This window comes from Octodon degus, unplaced genomic scaffold, assembly GCF_000260255.1.
Source record: "Octodon degus isolate 3935 unplaced genomic scaffold, OctDeg1.0 scaffold00218, whole genome shotgun sequence".
Taxonomy (NCBI): Eukaryota; Metazoa; Chordata; class Mammalia; order Rodentia; family Octodontidae; genus Octodon; species Octodon degus.
In genome coordinates, this window is record NW_004524794.1 from 475,802 (window position 1) to 490,603 (window position 14,802).

A 14,802-nucleotide genomic window follows, 5' to 3' on the forward strand; every position below is an offset into this window, starting at 1 on the left:
GCCAGTACTCTCTCCCACCTCCTTGCGCCTTTACCCATATTCCTGAGAAATAAAGACCTGTCTGTTCACCCGCCTCCTGGCACTGTATGCAACCAAGAAAATTCTGATGCTCCACCTATCTTCTCACTCTTGGCCTCCTTTCCTGGCCCCCCAACTCCTAACCCAGCTAAGCTATGTTTTCCACAGTGCTGAATATCAAGCCCACACCCTCAGCATAGATGCTTTCCTTTTTCTGTATTTAGGACAGGATCTACAGGGTCTACAGGGTCTCACTACACAGTTTGGACTCATAGTGATACTCCTGTTTACAGCCTCCCAAGTGCTGGGATTACAGGTGCGCGACACCAGGCCCAGTCTCAGTCGTGGTCTCAGGGGCAGGGCCAGCAGGGCACGCTGCCAATCAAACCCTGGCTGCTGTGCTCTGTCTAAGCAGGTGCTTTAGTCTGCTGAGCTATCAGGCCAGCCCTTCCTCTTTTTACAAAACATCTGTCACAACCTTTCCTGGTTTCACCCCCAGTCTGACTCCTTAAATTTTCTCCTCTCCTGGATTGAGGACCTAGCCTTCCAGGAAAGCCTATAGGACTTTGCCCCAGAAATGAACCTCTTTACCTTTTCACTCATCCTTTGCCTGACAACTCAGTAAAAACACAACTGCCCTTCCTTTCACCTTCCTTGTACTGTCACCTTCCTTTCCTATTCACATTCATACTATTACCTTTCTTATTTGCTGTCGTCTAGCTTCAGCAGCCCCAACTGACTGGAATACCATGAAGAGGTATCTAACTCCAGCGCCTGCTAAATGCACACAACCGCTTTTGCCTAAACTCTACAGGTCTATCTTGGCACTGCGGAACCTCAGCTTACCTTTGCCTCCCTTCCAACTCAACTGAAACTTGCACCCGGGAGTTTTTCACACCTAACATGTATCTAATCACAGGACAAACCCAACTCCCAGTCCCCATGTAACCCCCCTTGGCATCCATGAGCCTCCCACCTGCTTATTCCCATACTGGCAGGAATTGGAGTAACTATAGCCATAGGCACAGGAGTGGCAGGAGTAGCTGTCGTCACTCTTGCCAGCAGCTCTCTGGAGAAATGTCCCAGAGGCTCACAAATATCGTCAATTCCTTCACAGGCCCACAAAGGGGTCAGACTCCCTCATTGGGATGCCCTCCAGGACCACTGTGCTCTCAATTTGCTCACTGTAGCAAAGGAAGAACCTGCATCTTCCTCAGAGAAAAATGTTACTTCTATGTCAACAGATCAGATGTCATCTACGAAGCAGCCCAAAGCCTCCAAGAACAGGCCACCACACTGAAAAAGCAGGCAATGGGCAGTTTTTCCCTGGGGTGGTGGAGTGACCTCTCCCAGGGCAGATGGCTGTCCTGGCTACTCCCCCTACTTAGGCCCCTAGTCCTAATATGCCCATTCCTGCTATTCAGGCCCTGCTTGATAAGCTGTCTAACAAATTTTATTCAAGGACAGAACCCTTCCATGACAGCGCTTTTTTTTTTTCTTCAGAACTGGGGATTGAACTCGGGCCCTTGCACTTGCCAGGCAAGCACTTATTCTACTGAGCTATCTCCCCAGCCCCATCCAGACAACTTCTGACAGCCTGATACACAGGATTATCCTCAGGAGTTCTACATGGAACCCAAAACCCCAAGATTCCTTGCCCTCTACAGCCCTGCACCCTCCTCACCCACTTTTTTCCTTTAGGATGCCCCCAAAGCTTCCCCAGCCACACTTGAGGAAGCCAAGAGACACAATACCCCTTCTGTATTATAATACAACAGAGAGGAATGTTAGTTCCTCGCAATTAGGTCCCTCCTAACCTGAAGAGAAAAACTACAGACCACCACACTATTCGAGGAGGAAGAACCCCACTCACTCAGCCTAAGAGACTAAAATAAATCTGCTTACCAGGACGGCTCCCAGGCCTGGTCCTCAGGCTTACAGCAAACCCTGTAAATCTATAGAATAACATGCTATAAATCAGCAGAATAACACTGTCCCCTGTACTTCCCTCCCCCCAAAGAGGCACCAGCTGCATCCACGGTCCCTGAGAAACCTACAATGTTCCACTGTCTTCAGTGAGATGCCCGATCCCATACCTAAGCTGGCCTGTACATTAGGTTCTCTTCCTTTGTTCTCAGTCAATGGCCTTTGACCAGGCTACACCCAGCCTGAAGGAAGACGTCGCTGTTGGCTTCAATCCTGCCTGACCTAACGGTCTCGGTCATTCCTCAGGATCTGGCCTGACACTGTCCCTCCTTCTCAACTGTGTCCCTTCTGCACTTTGTGCTCTAGCCCTGAGTAAGTGGCACTGTGCCTTCATCTGTGTTGGCGGCCCAGGTCTGTCTCTGGCTGCCGACTCCTCCTGGGGCTGGAAGCCTCAAGGTGCTCATCCCAGGCTGCAGTTTAAGGACCAGTGTTCAGTTCCTTGGACTAAGGCCCAGGGCCAAACCTTTCCTATGGGGCAGAGGCCCCAAGTACTGTAGTGCTGAGGCCTCATAATGAAGGACACTGTCGCCCCACTAGGTCCTTGCCATCCCTGCCTGTCAGGCTGGGGGTAGCTAAAGTGTGCCCAAGTCAGATGTGGGTGGTCCACGCCTGTCATCTCAGCACTTGGGAGGCTGAGGTGGGAGGGCTTTGGAGAGTTCAAGGTTAGTGTGGGCCACATAGCAAGAGCCTGTCTCAAAAAATTAAAGAGGTCAATAAAAATAAAGTGCATGCGGTGCGTGGGCATGACCTAGAACCCTAGAACCAGGATACGTGGGAGGGGTGCCGAGACTGGACTGGACCTGTCTCTGCATGACCCTTGCCCGTGGCGGTGACCTGGCTGTGCTTGCCTTCCTTCTGTCCCTTGGCGTCTATGGCCAGCCTGATGTAGGTGTACGCCTTCATGTCCCACTCAGTCGTTATTTCACTGTGGGTACCCCTGCGCCACTGCTCATGCAGCTGTCTGGGGTAGCACCGCGAGCTATAACAAGGCTGTGGCACAAGCCCAGGTGGAAGGAGCTTGTGGCTGCTAGGGTGTGGCCCTTGTGTGCATGTGATGCCAGCTGGCTGTAGTTTTCTGCTGTGAGTGACAGAAGAAACCAGAGTGACATAGCGCAGGCCTCATGTACACTGAGTGGCTGCAGCAGAGGGCGGGCCAGTTGGGCAGGCACAGGGCGGCGAGGGACAATCAGTCCCTTCCTTGGTGGAGGAAGGCCTTGAGGGCTGGGCAGGCTGCCATGGAGGGTACAGCAGGCTAGAGTCCCGCTACCAGGGGAGCCACTGCCACTCTTGGCCACCTCACACACTGTAAAGGGCAACCAATGACCACACTGCCACTCTGTTCTCAGCCATGCACCTGAGCAGAAGTCAGGCTCTGTCCACACACAAATATGAAGGAGTCAGGTTTAGCACAACATTCATTATTCACAACAGACAGAACAGAACCAAGAGATAAACAGGTAAGTACAATGCAGGCCAGCCAGCCATGGCCAGGAAAAGGACTACAATTCTGATGTAGGCTAAAAGATGAAGCCCAAACACCATGCTCAGTGAAACCAGCCAGAGGACTGTGTTCTGTGATCTTACAGAATACCCCATGAGGAAACCCATCAACAGGACATAGGTCAGAGGTGGCCAGGGGTGACAGTAACAGGTACTGCTGTGCTAAAGTGGCTGCAGGGCAGCTGTGCTCCTGGGTGTGGCCCTGCAAGTGTGAGGAACTCCTTGTCGGTACCCCAGATGAGGAGCTGTGTGGCTCTGGGTCTTCTAACACTAACCAGTACCAACTCATCCCAAGCGCTCTCGGACTTTGGGCCCCCAGCCTCGCCCATAAGGCCCGAGGTGGTCTCACGGCTCTGCTAGGCACACAGTATGTGGGGGCACCCCCTTTCCAGGTTCTGGCACTTGGCACGCTCCACCTCACGTGTACACAGGTTGCCTGGGCCTTCCTGTGCCTCTGCAGGACAAGGCCGCTGGCAGCATGGGTCACCCTGACAGTGAAGCTGTGTGTCATCCAAGGGGTCACACAGGAAGGCCACACACACTGTGAGAACAACATGGCACCCACAGAACCTCCACCCCCTCTTCTGGTCTTACCAGAAACTCACTGCCAGGCGTTGATGCAGTTAACTTTATTGCTCACTTAAAACTTGGTAACAAACACTAACAAAAGGGCCTACAGCTCTGTTCAAAGGAAGGTGTGAAGTAGGATGTCTGAGAGCAGAGTTGGGAGCTGAGCCAACTTGCACAGGTGGCGCATGCTGGCTGGGGCATCACTGTGACAGAATGCGCTTCACAGCCACCACGATGTGTCTGGCACTGATGCCGAACATGCTCAGCATCTCACCGGGCCTCCCACTCTGGGGCATACCCATCAACGGCACGGCCAGCTGACGAACCACGATGTCAGGCTCTGAGGAGACAGCAGCACACACGGCTTCTCCAATGCCACCTGCGGAGGGCCATTGAGATCTGGATATTCTGGACACTGGAGCTGGCCTGCCTGACCAGGGAAGTACATCCCCTACCCCTGGACCTACACCACTCCAAGCATAGGCTGTACTCCTCCTGATGCCAAGTACTTAAGAACACTAAAAGTGTCAGACAGGCACTCAGTGTGAACTGTGCACTCTACAAGCCCAACAGCAGGGATGACTCCATGGCAGCAGCGGCCTCTGTGGGGCTTCTCCAGTCCTCCCTGGCCCTTGCACTGGTGCGGCATGTGGCCCATCCCCTAAGGTGCCTGCCCTACCTGGCACTCTGCTCGATACCTAGAGGTATCAGATGGATAGCAGAAGCAGCCAGAACTTCAAGGACTTCATGAGCCCTCCCTGCTGAGTGAGCCACACGCTTCTGCTGTCAGTGACTCACCCTGATGACTACACTACAAGTGGAACCAGCGCGGGTGGCAGGTTGCCAGAGCCTAACCTGTTCCTACCTTCTGGGTAGTGATCCTCCACCGTGATGATCCGACCACCAGTGGCTTTTGCACTGGAGATGATGGTGTCGCCATCCAGGGGCTTAATGGTGAACAAGTCGATGATGCGGACAGAGATGTCTGCAAAGCAAACAAGGGATATGAGACAGATCCGGGGAAAGAACAGTGGCACCTGCACCACCCACAGAGAAAGACCCATGGACAAGGAATGGAAGGCCATTGGGGACAGGTCTCCAGCTCCTGGAGTCACTCACCATGCATGACACACTAACCTTGACGGCAGAGCTCATCAGCAGCCGTTAAGGCTTCATGCAGAGTCACTCCAGCTCCAATAATGGTGACTCTGTCCTTGTCACTATAGCGTATGACCTGGTGCAGCAGCAACAAAAGAGAATATTGTGGTTCCATCGCAGTAAGACCCAGTCCCCCCTCCAAAACGCAATGACTTTTTAATGGTCCACTACGCACAAGGCCTCGCTTCCAGCTGCCAGTGCTGCAAAATCTAGGCATGTAGGTGTGCAGGGTTGAGGGAGGAGGATTGCAAGTTCAAGCCCAGCTGAAGCAACTGAGACCCTGTCTCAAACTAAAAAATAGGTCTGGGGAGAAAGCTCAGTAAAGTAAGTGCTTGCCTGGCAAGTGCAGGGTCCTGAGTTCAATCCCCGGTACCACAAAAAATACAAAAATAAAAAAAGGGGTGGGGATGTTGCTCATGCAAAGGCCCTGGCTTCAAGCCTAATTATTGCAAAAACAAAAACAAAAATAAAAAACAAAGACCAAAGAGATAGAAAAACTGTGCAGAGCATGCAACTGAAGCACCCCTTCGAGATGTGGCTTTGGGTTTAGGCAGGGGCACAGAGCACAAAGAACCTGGATTTCACACCGAGGGAAGCACTGCCCCACTCTTTTCAGCAGTGCTAGGGCAGCCCTGTGGCCTGGCGGCTTATGCTTTCTGCTGAACTTCAGCCACTCACATCGCAGACACGGCTGTCCTGAGTACAAAGCTGTGACTGCAGCAGCCCAGCCCCCGGGAGCAAGGTGGGGATTCCCTATGGACGCTTCAAGAGTGCGCTGCAGTGAGCGTGTTGCACTTAAGAAGAGTACCGGGGGCGCTTTCAAGTTCACGTAAGATGCCATCAAAGCAGGGCACGGAACTTGTCCTTGACGAGGCAAAGGCAGGGGCGAAAACTGCATGGTGACCGTGCTGCACCTTTTTCATGACTTCTTAGGGGACATGGGCAGGCACAGCAGGAGGGATGGGGTCCTCAGCTGGGTGCCAGCCTTTCATCAGCAGGTGTGTGGGCACAATGCTGCCTGTTCTTTTCCACCCTGCCTTAGGTCTGTAGACTCAACCCAGGTTCTTCACTTGGACTGCTTTCTATTATTTTGTTTAGTTTGAGGTTGAGATTAATTACAGCAAAGATGCTCCAGATGTAGTAATACTCATGTTGGTATTACATTAAGAGCCCAATAAAAGCCAGGCATGATGGAACATGCCTGTAATCCCTGCTGCTAGGGGGGATCACAAGTTAGAGGCTAGCAGCAACTCAGTGAGACCCTGGCTCAGAATAAATAGCTCACAAAGAGATTATTTGGAAAGGAGAGAAGTGCAGATCAAGCTGAAATTATTGGAATATTCCTGGGGAAAAGCAGGTGAAGGCCACAATTGATTTTTTAAAAGCAAGAGCCAATAAAAGATGACATGTTGACTGGGGGCACCTAGTGTGAAATTTAGCATGAATGACAGCAGACAGCAATGGCACAGCAGCCCCTACCTTGGCCTGCCCAATCTTGAAAATCTCTTGTGGGGCGTAAACAACTTCAATTTCCGGTTGGCTGGTGCGAATGTAGCATACCCCCTAATGCAGAAATGCAAATCAGAACAGGCCTTTAGAAAAGCAGCCAGTAAACTCCCAAATAATAAAGTAGGAAGCGCAGAGTACTAGAACAAAGCCTTGCCGCCGCAACACGAAGGCTGGAGCAGGAGAGTGGCCACTCCTGGAGAGCCGGCTTCCCACACTGCTGTTTCTGTCTCCACAGAGCCTAAACACAAGGCAGGGGTGCTGACCCCTGTGGACGAGTCCAAAACGTAGTGTGAGAGTCATCTTTGCCACAAGGTAACTTTCTTCTTAGAAACTGGCTACTCATCTGGCTACTCATCCAGACGTGCGAGGACCCCTTTTGGAATTACTACCAACTCTCTCACACACACATTTAGTAACAGTTAACATAAGTGACACGAGTATTAGAAACTAAAGTGACAATCAGGAAAGTGCTTCTGCTCACTCCCATGTGAGGAGCTGGCCCGAGCCACAGAAAGTGCATCCCAGCTAAGCGTTGCAGCTGAGTCCCATCTCAGTGGGGACGCATGCCACGTATCCCTGCCCAGGTCTTGTTGGGCTGGCCTCTGGCTCACGTTTGCCTGTTGGTGCCTCTTTCTAGGCCTCTGCACCCCAGGAAGCGACCTCTTCTCTGATGTCTGGCAGTCTTGTTCTACTTCCTGTGACCTTTCTAGATGTGGATGACAGGCAACAACTTTCCAGATGTGGCAGGTAGGGGCTGGGTGCGGCTCAGTGGTAGAGCAAGTGCCTAGCACAGCAAGGCCCGCAGTTCCATCCCAGAGCCACAAACCCCACCCAAATGAGACCTAGGAAGCAAAAAGGAAGTACAGAGTATGGTGGTGGTGGGCGTGTGCAGAGCACAGGCTGGAGAGGAGCCAGTGTTACCAAGGTCCTCCACTTCATGCAGCCTCTGGCTCCTCTGAACTGTCTGGAGGAGCTGGGGTCTGTGTGTAGCACTCCCTTGTCACCCACTCTCACACTGTCAGGATTTTAAGAGGTGTGGCTGCAGCGGCAGTGGCTTTCCTACCCTGGTTACACTCACTGGGGTGCCACTTTCTTTTGGGCAATGACAGGCTCTCACTTTCTGCAACTCCTGGGCTTGAGCAATTCAGCCACCATAGGCTCCCGAGTAGTGGGGCATATAGGTGTGTACCACTGCACTCGGGACAGGGGGATCTTCAAAGGGTGGGTGTAGAAGTGGCGACCCCACTGGCTGATCCTTTACAGTTTAGGTTTAAATCTGGAGCCTGCTCCTGTGACTTCACAGGTGCCTTTCTTCCTGCAGAGATCCCCCCCCCAGGGCACTGTGTCTTGCCCTGAGCCGTAACTGAGAGGGCCAGGCCTAGTTTAGCATCCTTGTGCACCACTTGACTTCCTCAATGCCAATGTCTTCTTCATGTGCACATTCACCTGTGCTGTAATGTAAAGGTTACATTCTCTTTAGAATCCTGACACTGGTCTGCAATCCTAGCACTCTGGGAGGCTGAGGCAGGGGATGTAGCTCAATCCCTGGTACCAGAAAACAATAATAAAACCAAGAGTCCTACCATTGGGTTTTCTATAATAAATATTATTTTGACGTTAAAACACAAGGGATGAGGCAGGGGGATTGCTGAGAGTTCAAGACCAGCCTGAACTACAAAATGAGCTCAAGGCCAGTCTGAACTGCTTGTGAGACCCTGTTTCAAAAAGACAAAAACAAAGGGGAAAAGCCAATCAGTAGCAAATGTAGCAGAGCTAAGAAACATTCTACGTCTAAGCCAGTGTCCCCTAAACATACCTTGCTATTGGCTGCCAAGTAAACAGCGTGCTCAGTAGAGACAGCATCACTGGGGTAGAAAATGATGCAGTTAGGGAGTGCACGGAACATGGCCAGGTCCTCCAGGGCCATCTGGGTGGGTCCATCTTCACCTGCAACAGCCACAGGCCAATGAAAAGGTGAGTATGGCCCCCTGGAACCTCCCCTGTGCCCTTCACTGTCTCTGGGGAAGTCCCTGAACTGTGCTGTGGCCAACACCCTGGGTCAGTCTTTTACAACCCAAGATCTGTCCAAGTGGACTTCACACTGCCTCCTGCCTGGAGTGATGGTGGACTGAACCCACTGCCCACTGTGCCAGGTCTATGACCTTGTCCTCTTCATAGCAGGGTCCCCTCAGGCTCTGTCCTTCCCTCTTTGCTCTTCAATCATTTTGGGGCACTGGATATGGAACCCAGTGGTGCTCTACCACTGAGCTTTACTCCTAGCCCTTTTGAAATTTTAATATTGAGATAGTGTTTTGCTAAGTTGATCAGGATGGCTTTAAACTTGCAACCCTCTTGCCTCAGCCTCTAGAGTAGCTGGGGTCACAAGTACATGGTGTAGTGCCTTGTACTGCCTGGCGAGACGTGTTTTTGAGTGGGAGGTATCTGGCTCACTTTCCTGGCTGTCCCAGTAGCTGAACATCACACAACTCTGGGACACCTGAGGGGCTGTTGTTTTGACTAAGGGTCCCTTGGCATGGGGAGAGACATTTCTGGCCACAGCACTGTGGAAAGGGAAAGCACAAGCACTGCAGGGTGGGCGCGGGGGCTGTCACCAAACACACTGCCTTGGTTCCACCTGCAGCCACTGCTCCCCATGGCTGATGCTGAGGATCCTTGTGTGCTCTGCTGCCCACCCTGACATGCAGCTGTGCCTCAGCTGCCGTGGCTCTCTGCTCTGTCCTGGCTCCATGAAATTCTCCCTGTGCCTGCTACATTACCAATCTGGCTGTGAACCCAGCTCTACCCAGAACCCTGTCATCTAGTATCATTCTCCCAGTACCATGTACATGGCTCCCCTGGGGGTGGCCCCACATTCTAGCAGCAAATGCCAGCCATCGAGTACCAAGGTGACCCATTCCACATACTCACACCAGCTGGCTGAGCTTTACAGGGCTCCCTCCCCTCTGGCTAGAGAGAGGTACTGGAGACATAATTGGCGTGCAGCTCTGAACCCTCTATCTGCTGCCTATACTTCCTCTTCCTCCTCCATGTTCCCTCTGGTCACTCATGTCTTCCTGTGTTCTCCCAGCTCTCCCTAGCATGTCACTGCTCATGGGACCACGTGTTTCCCAGCCTGCTTCCCCGCATCATCTTCCTCCGGGGCTCCCACAGCCCACCCCCCTGCTAACCCCAGTCAGAATGCCACTGTGAAGAGGGTGGAAATGCATGCTGGGGCTGTGTCATCCCTATTCACATCCAGCACATGGCGCTCAGGACAGCTGTCTCTCCAAGAGTTGAGTCACTCTTTTACACAACACCAACGGGGAAAAGGTTACCCAGAGCATCTATAACATTTCAAACAGGACATGGCTTTCTGTAAAGGCACTCCAAGAAGTTCCACTTGTGAGAGGACCCTGAGAGCCATGACATGCGCACCCTCCTCTGCACTGAGATAATACATTCCCAATTCATACCCACGGACACCCCACAGTGGGAGCCAATGAGGCGAATGTTGACTCCACAGATGGCACCCACACGGATCTGATCGTATGCCCGGCTCATATAGGCAGCAAAGGTGCTGGCAAAAGCGATGGTTCGGCCGCGCATGGCACAGCCCAGTGCCACGCTCACCTGCAACACAAAGAGCACCAGTCAGCCTCTCTGGCCCCCAGTGGCCATGATCCCCACAATCCCTACACTCTGCTCACACCCAAATGCTCTGCAGTCTTGGCCTTTTTCCTTATTCCTCTGCTCCTAGAACCTTCCTCGCCTCACATTTCCTAGGGCATGGGTGTTTCCAGCAGCCCTATCCACTTTGTCCCTACCCACCTGGGCCTGTCACGTCACTTGTAATCCCAACTTCTGTCCTCTTAAATCCCTGATGAGGTCACCAGCTGTGCAATGACTCCCCAGTCTGTCTCCCCTTTTCTTGGATCACTCTGGCTCTACTTAACACACCATTGCCTTCCTAACCCTCTGCTGTGTCACATCTGTGCATGGGACTTCCCTAATGTCACCAGCCCCTGCCTCACTCACTCTGAGCCTATTCCATGCACACTGCCATCCCACCCCAATGCCCAGTAACCCGACCTGGGTTTTCAGTGTCTCCTTAGGTTCTCATGAGCACACAGCACAAGTCACTCTTTCTGAGGCACATACTGTAGCCTCCTGGGGCAGCTATATATCATGCTGCAGGTTCTGGGAAGCCATACCTGGCTCGAAATTGTCCTGACCTTCACAGGACCCCTGCTTTGTGATCTCATCATTCCTTGCCTTCTCAGTGGTCACCAAGAAGACATAAAAGGCTCCCGTGGACACTCCTTCCCTTCCCAGGGACTCCAGAGCAGCCTTTAAGCTAGGGCATGAATGAACACTTCTGCGAGTAAACGAGACCTTTCCAGGGCATGTGCTTGTCACTGGCTTCAAAGCCAAGAAGATGCTTCCCGGGTGGCAGCCAGTTCCTACATTCACCCGCAGAGACGGGCCCGTGGCCACCATGCCTGCTGTCTCCCTACCGAGCCCTCCAGCAGCCTGGCTGCACCCACCAGGGGTGCCAGTTGGAGTGTAAAGCTCCAGCTCGAGGTGCAACTCACGCCTGGAATGGCCATGCGGCACTGAGCAAGTGAAGGGCTGAAATGATCACATGATAGCCCCGGGGGCTTCCACTGCTCTTAGCAAAACTCAAAGAAAAGCTACTCCAACTATTGACTTAATTTTTACAAATTGCTTTTTCTGTTGAGACAAAATCTCTGTAAGTTGCCCAAGGTGGTGCTGTAATCAGTCCCTTGGTCTCTGTCTCCCAAGTAGCTGGAACTACAGACATGTGTTATTATATCTGGCTACAACTCTGACATTCCTGTAACAGAACTCTCTGTTCTTATATCATTAAAATTAAAAATAGAATTTGTTCTCAATCTCACCTCTTTAAAATTACAAATGTACTTATTTACTGATGCATATAAACTAATAACCACGGCCCAATCCCAAAGAAAAATTCTTTTTTTTGGTACTGGGGTCAAACTCAGAACCTTGTGCTTTGGGCAGGCATTTATGCTGCTGAGCTATCTCCCCAGTCCTCCCAGTAAAAAATTCTAATGCTCAGAGGGCTAGGGTTTTTTTTTTTTTTTTTTTGGGCTAGGGTTTTAAGGAAAAAAATTTTTTAGTGGTACTGGGGATTGAATTCAGGACCGTGCACTTGTTAGGCAAGCACTTATTCTACTGAGCTATCTCTCCAGCCTGGTTTTAAGGAAAATTTAAAATGTTATCACACCCATCTCTGACAAAGCAAAGCAAGGAAGGGGGATGTAAATGGAGGACTGTTTTGTAGTGAAAACATATATATATATATATATATATATATATATATATATATAAAGTTACCATAAATGGATAGTATACATTTGCTATAACTGTTAATACATTGTAAAATAATGACATTCTTACATTTATAAAATTTAAAAAAGTTATCAATTTACATGTATTATTTTTATTGTAGAAAAAGGGCAAGATAATAAAAAAAAACCTTTCATACATACTGGGGAAATGGAATAGAAGTAGCTCTAGAAGAAAAAGGGATTTAATTTCTGATAAAGGAGAGCTGTCTTATAGCCATTTTGGGATCATTTATTAGTTTAAAATATTAAAACTCTGAATTTGTGATTAAAAATTCAGATGTTAGACCAAGCATGGTATTGTGGGCCTGTGGTCCCAGCTACTCAGGAGGCTCAGGCAAGAGGATCAATTGAGCCAGTTCAAGTCCAGCCTGAGCAACACAAGGGAGACTGTAGCACAAGGTCCCAAAATTGATCCCTGATACCACATGCTGTGCTGGCCCTGGTTGGGCTGAGACAGGAGGATCACTACAAGTCTGAATAGCCTAGCAAGACCCTGTACCAAAAATAAATAAGTAAATAAATAAATAGGCAAAGTCATGTGTGTCTTAGAAGAGGGCACTTAGTGGTTTGGAAGCAAACCTGGAGCTCCCAACAGTACCCACTGAGTCTATTTCTTGCCAGACTTGTCCAAGCCACACCACTCACTGCTGGTGCTCAGTGGGTGATGTCTGGCCCCTGGCATGCTTCTGGCTCTTGTTCTTGATGTGGCCCATCTTCCCCCTTTACCATGCCATGTGTTGCCTGGTTCTCAAGGCCAGGTCTGCCGGAAGCCCTCCTGCTCGCCCTCCTGTGGACAGTCAGCAAACTGCAGGTGAGCTGTAAGGCTGTGATTCAGTCCCTGAAAATGCTGCTTTCACCACCTGGTAGCCTTCCTTCCCTCCACTCCCTAAGCATCAGGCTCATCAAGTCTCCACTGGGAGCACCACTGCCTGCCTGGGTCTGTACACCAGTGAGTCCCTGGAGGCAGCCTGGCTATTACTCTCCTGGCAAGCTGTCCCTCCTCACCCCTAGCGTCTTTTACAGCCACTTGTAGCTCCACACCACCTGCTGGCCTCTTCTGTACTGGTTCCTTCCAGTACCAGCATGCACAGTACATGACTGCTGGCTGGAGGACCAGGGAAGTAGGAGCAAGCTTTCTGATGAGAATCCATCCACAAAGTTATGGACTGAATTTTATTCAAAATTAACAACAATGGGGCTGGTGAGATGGCTCAGTGGTCTAAAGCACCTATTTAGAACAAGCTTAGCAAAGCACAGGGACTGCGGTTCAATCCCCCAGCACCACATACCAGCCAGCCCCGCCCCCTGGTGGGCTGAGCTGGCCACACACACATAAATAAATAAAATTTAAAAAAAAATTAACAAGAAGACACCTTATTGAGACCCAGGGATGCTCAACCACTGAGCTAGAAACCCAGTGCTTTTTATTTTTTTATTTTCAGACAAGGTCTTGCTAAGTTGCCCAGGCCACCCTTCAACTTGCAATCCTGAGTGGCAGGGATTATGGGCATGCACTGTCACACTTGGCTTCTAACTATTCATATTCTTGAGGCCCCACTTAGTGTAACGGATGCCTGTCTGCATCAGGCCCCATGCTCCAGTGGGGAGGGAGAAACACTGCTGTGGCTATAGCACTGCCTAGCTCTTGGCTGGACGGGGTACTCAGGCTCTAGCCTGCTGCTCCCTGGACACGGTTCCCTGGCCGCCCACCACATCCTTGCAGTCAGCAAACCTGGAAGCCACCACCCTGCTTCTGGCTCCTTGATCCCTGTTTGCCTGGAGGCCCTCCGGAAGGAAACACTGCCATGCAAGAGGGCTTCTGGGTCCCAGGAATCCTGGTGGTCACTGAGAAGGCCCAAGAGGCTTCCGTGGACACTTACCATATTTTGTTCGGCAACAAAGCACTCAATGAAACGCTCGGGATGCTCCTTCTTGAATATCTCAGAGAAGGTGTAGTTCTTGGTGTCACTATCCAGCACAATGACTCTGTCATTCTCATAGCCCAGCTTAGCCAGAGCCAGACCACAGGCTTTGCGAGTAGACATCTAGAAGGGTCAAGTGGCAGAGTTTCTTGGAATATACTTAGAAGACAGTTATGTTATCCTTCTTGAAGAAATTAAATTTATCGTTTAACAGTAATCTTCCTTAGCATCATAAACATGGATTGTGAGACAATTATAAAACTGTGCAAAGCTCAGGATCAATTTCTCAAAATGCCGTCTCACACGTGGGTGATGTGGGACTCACTTCTCTCAAATTGTGCTTTTTTTCAGTTCACATACTTGTAAGGCCCATTTCCCAAGCAGAAAAGTACTCCACAACTTAACAGATTTCAGACATTAACAGTTCATTGTATTTTTCAAAGAACTTTGCTACACTCATTGATCTATTGTCTAAAATTCACAGATAGTGTTTTATTTGAAACATTTGTCTCTCTCTGTGTCCCATCCAGATAGAAATACTATTTTTTTTCTTCGTGGTTCTGGGGATTAAACCCCGTCTTCACACTGAGCTACATCTCTAGGCCTTTTGTGACAGAAGGTTGCTGGGCCCAAACTTTCCCTTCTCCTGCCTCAGCTTCCTAAACAGCTGGGATTGCAGGCACTTGCCACTGCACCCAGCCATGTGATTCTTTTTAAATTTTTATTATTTATTTATTTATTTATTT

At 50.4% G+C, this 14,802-nt stretch overlaps 1 protein-coding gene across 4 annotated transcripts in view; it reads right to left on the reverse strand.

Annotated features, from left to right (window-relative positions):
- Window positions 1-4,120: 4,120 nt before the first annotated feature.
- Window positions 4,121-14,802, reverse strand: part of Tktl1 (transketolase like 1) — a 22,206-nt gene continuing 11,524 nt past the window's right edge. For all 4 annotated transcript variants that reach the window (XM_004645093.2, XM_023705370.1, XM_023705369.1 and 1 more), the window contains 7 exons: window positions 14,015-14,179; window positions 10,215-10,371; window positions 8,558-8,688; window positions 6,712-6,795; window positions 5,212-5,308; window positions 4,940-5,059; window positions 4,121-4,453 (listed from right to left, as the gene is read on the reverse strand). In XM_004645093.2, the coding sequence (XP_004645150.2) occupies window positions 4,275-4,453; window positions 4,940-5,059; window positions 5,212-5,308; window positions 6,712-6,795; window positions 8,558-8,688; window positions 10,215-10,371; window positions 14,015-14,179 (933 nt within the window). In that variant the 3' untranslated portion in view covers window positions 4,121-4,274. The remainder of the gene's footprint in view (window positions 4,454-4,939; window positions 5,060-5,211; window positions 5,309-6,711; window positions 6,796-8,557; window positions 8,689-10,214; window positions 10,372-14,014; window positions 14,180-14,802) is intronic.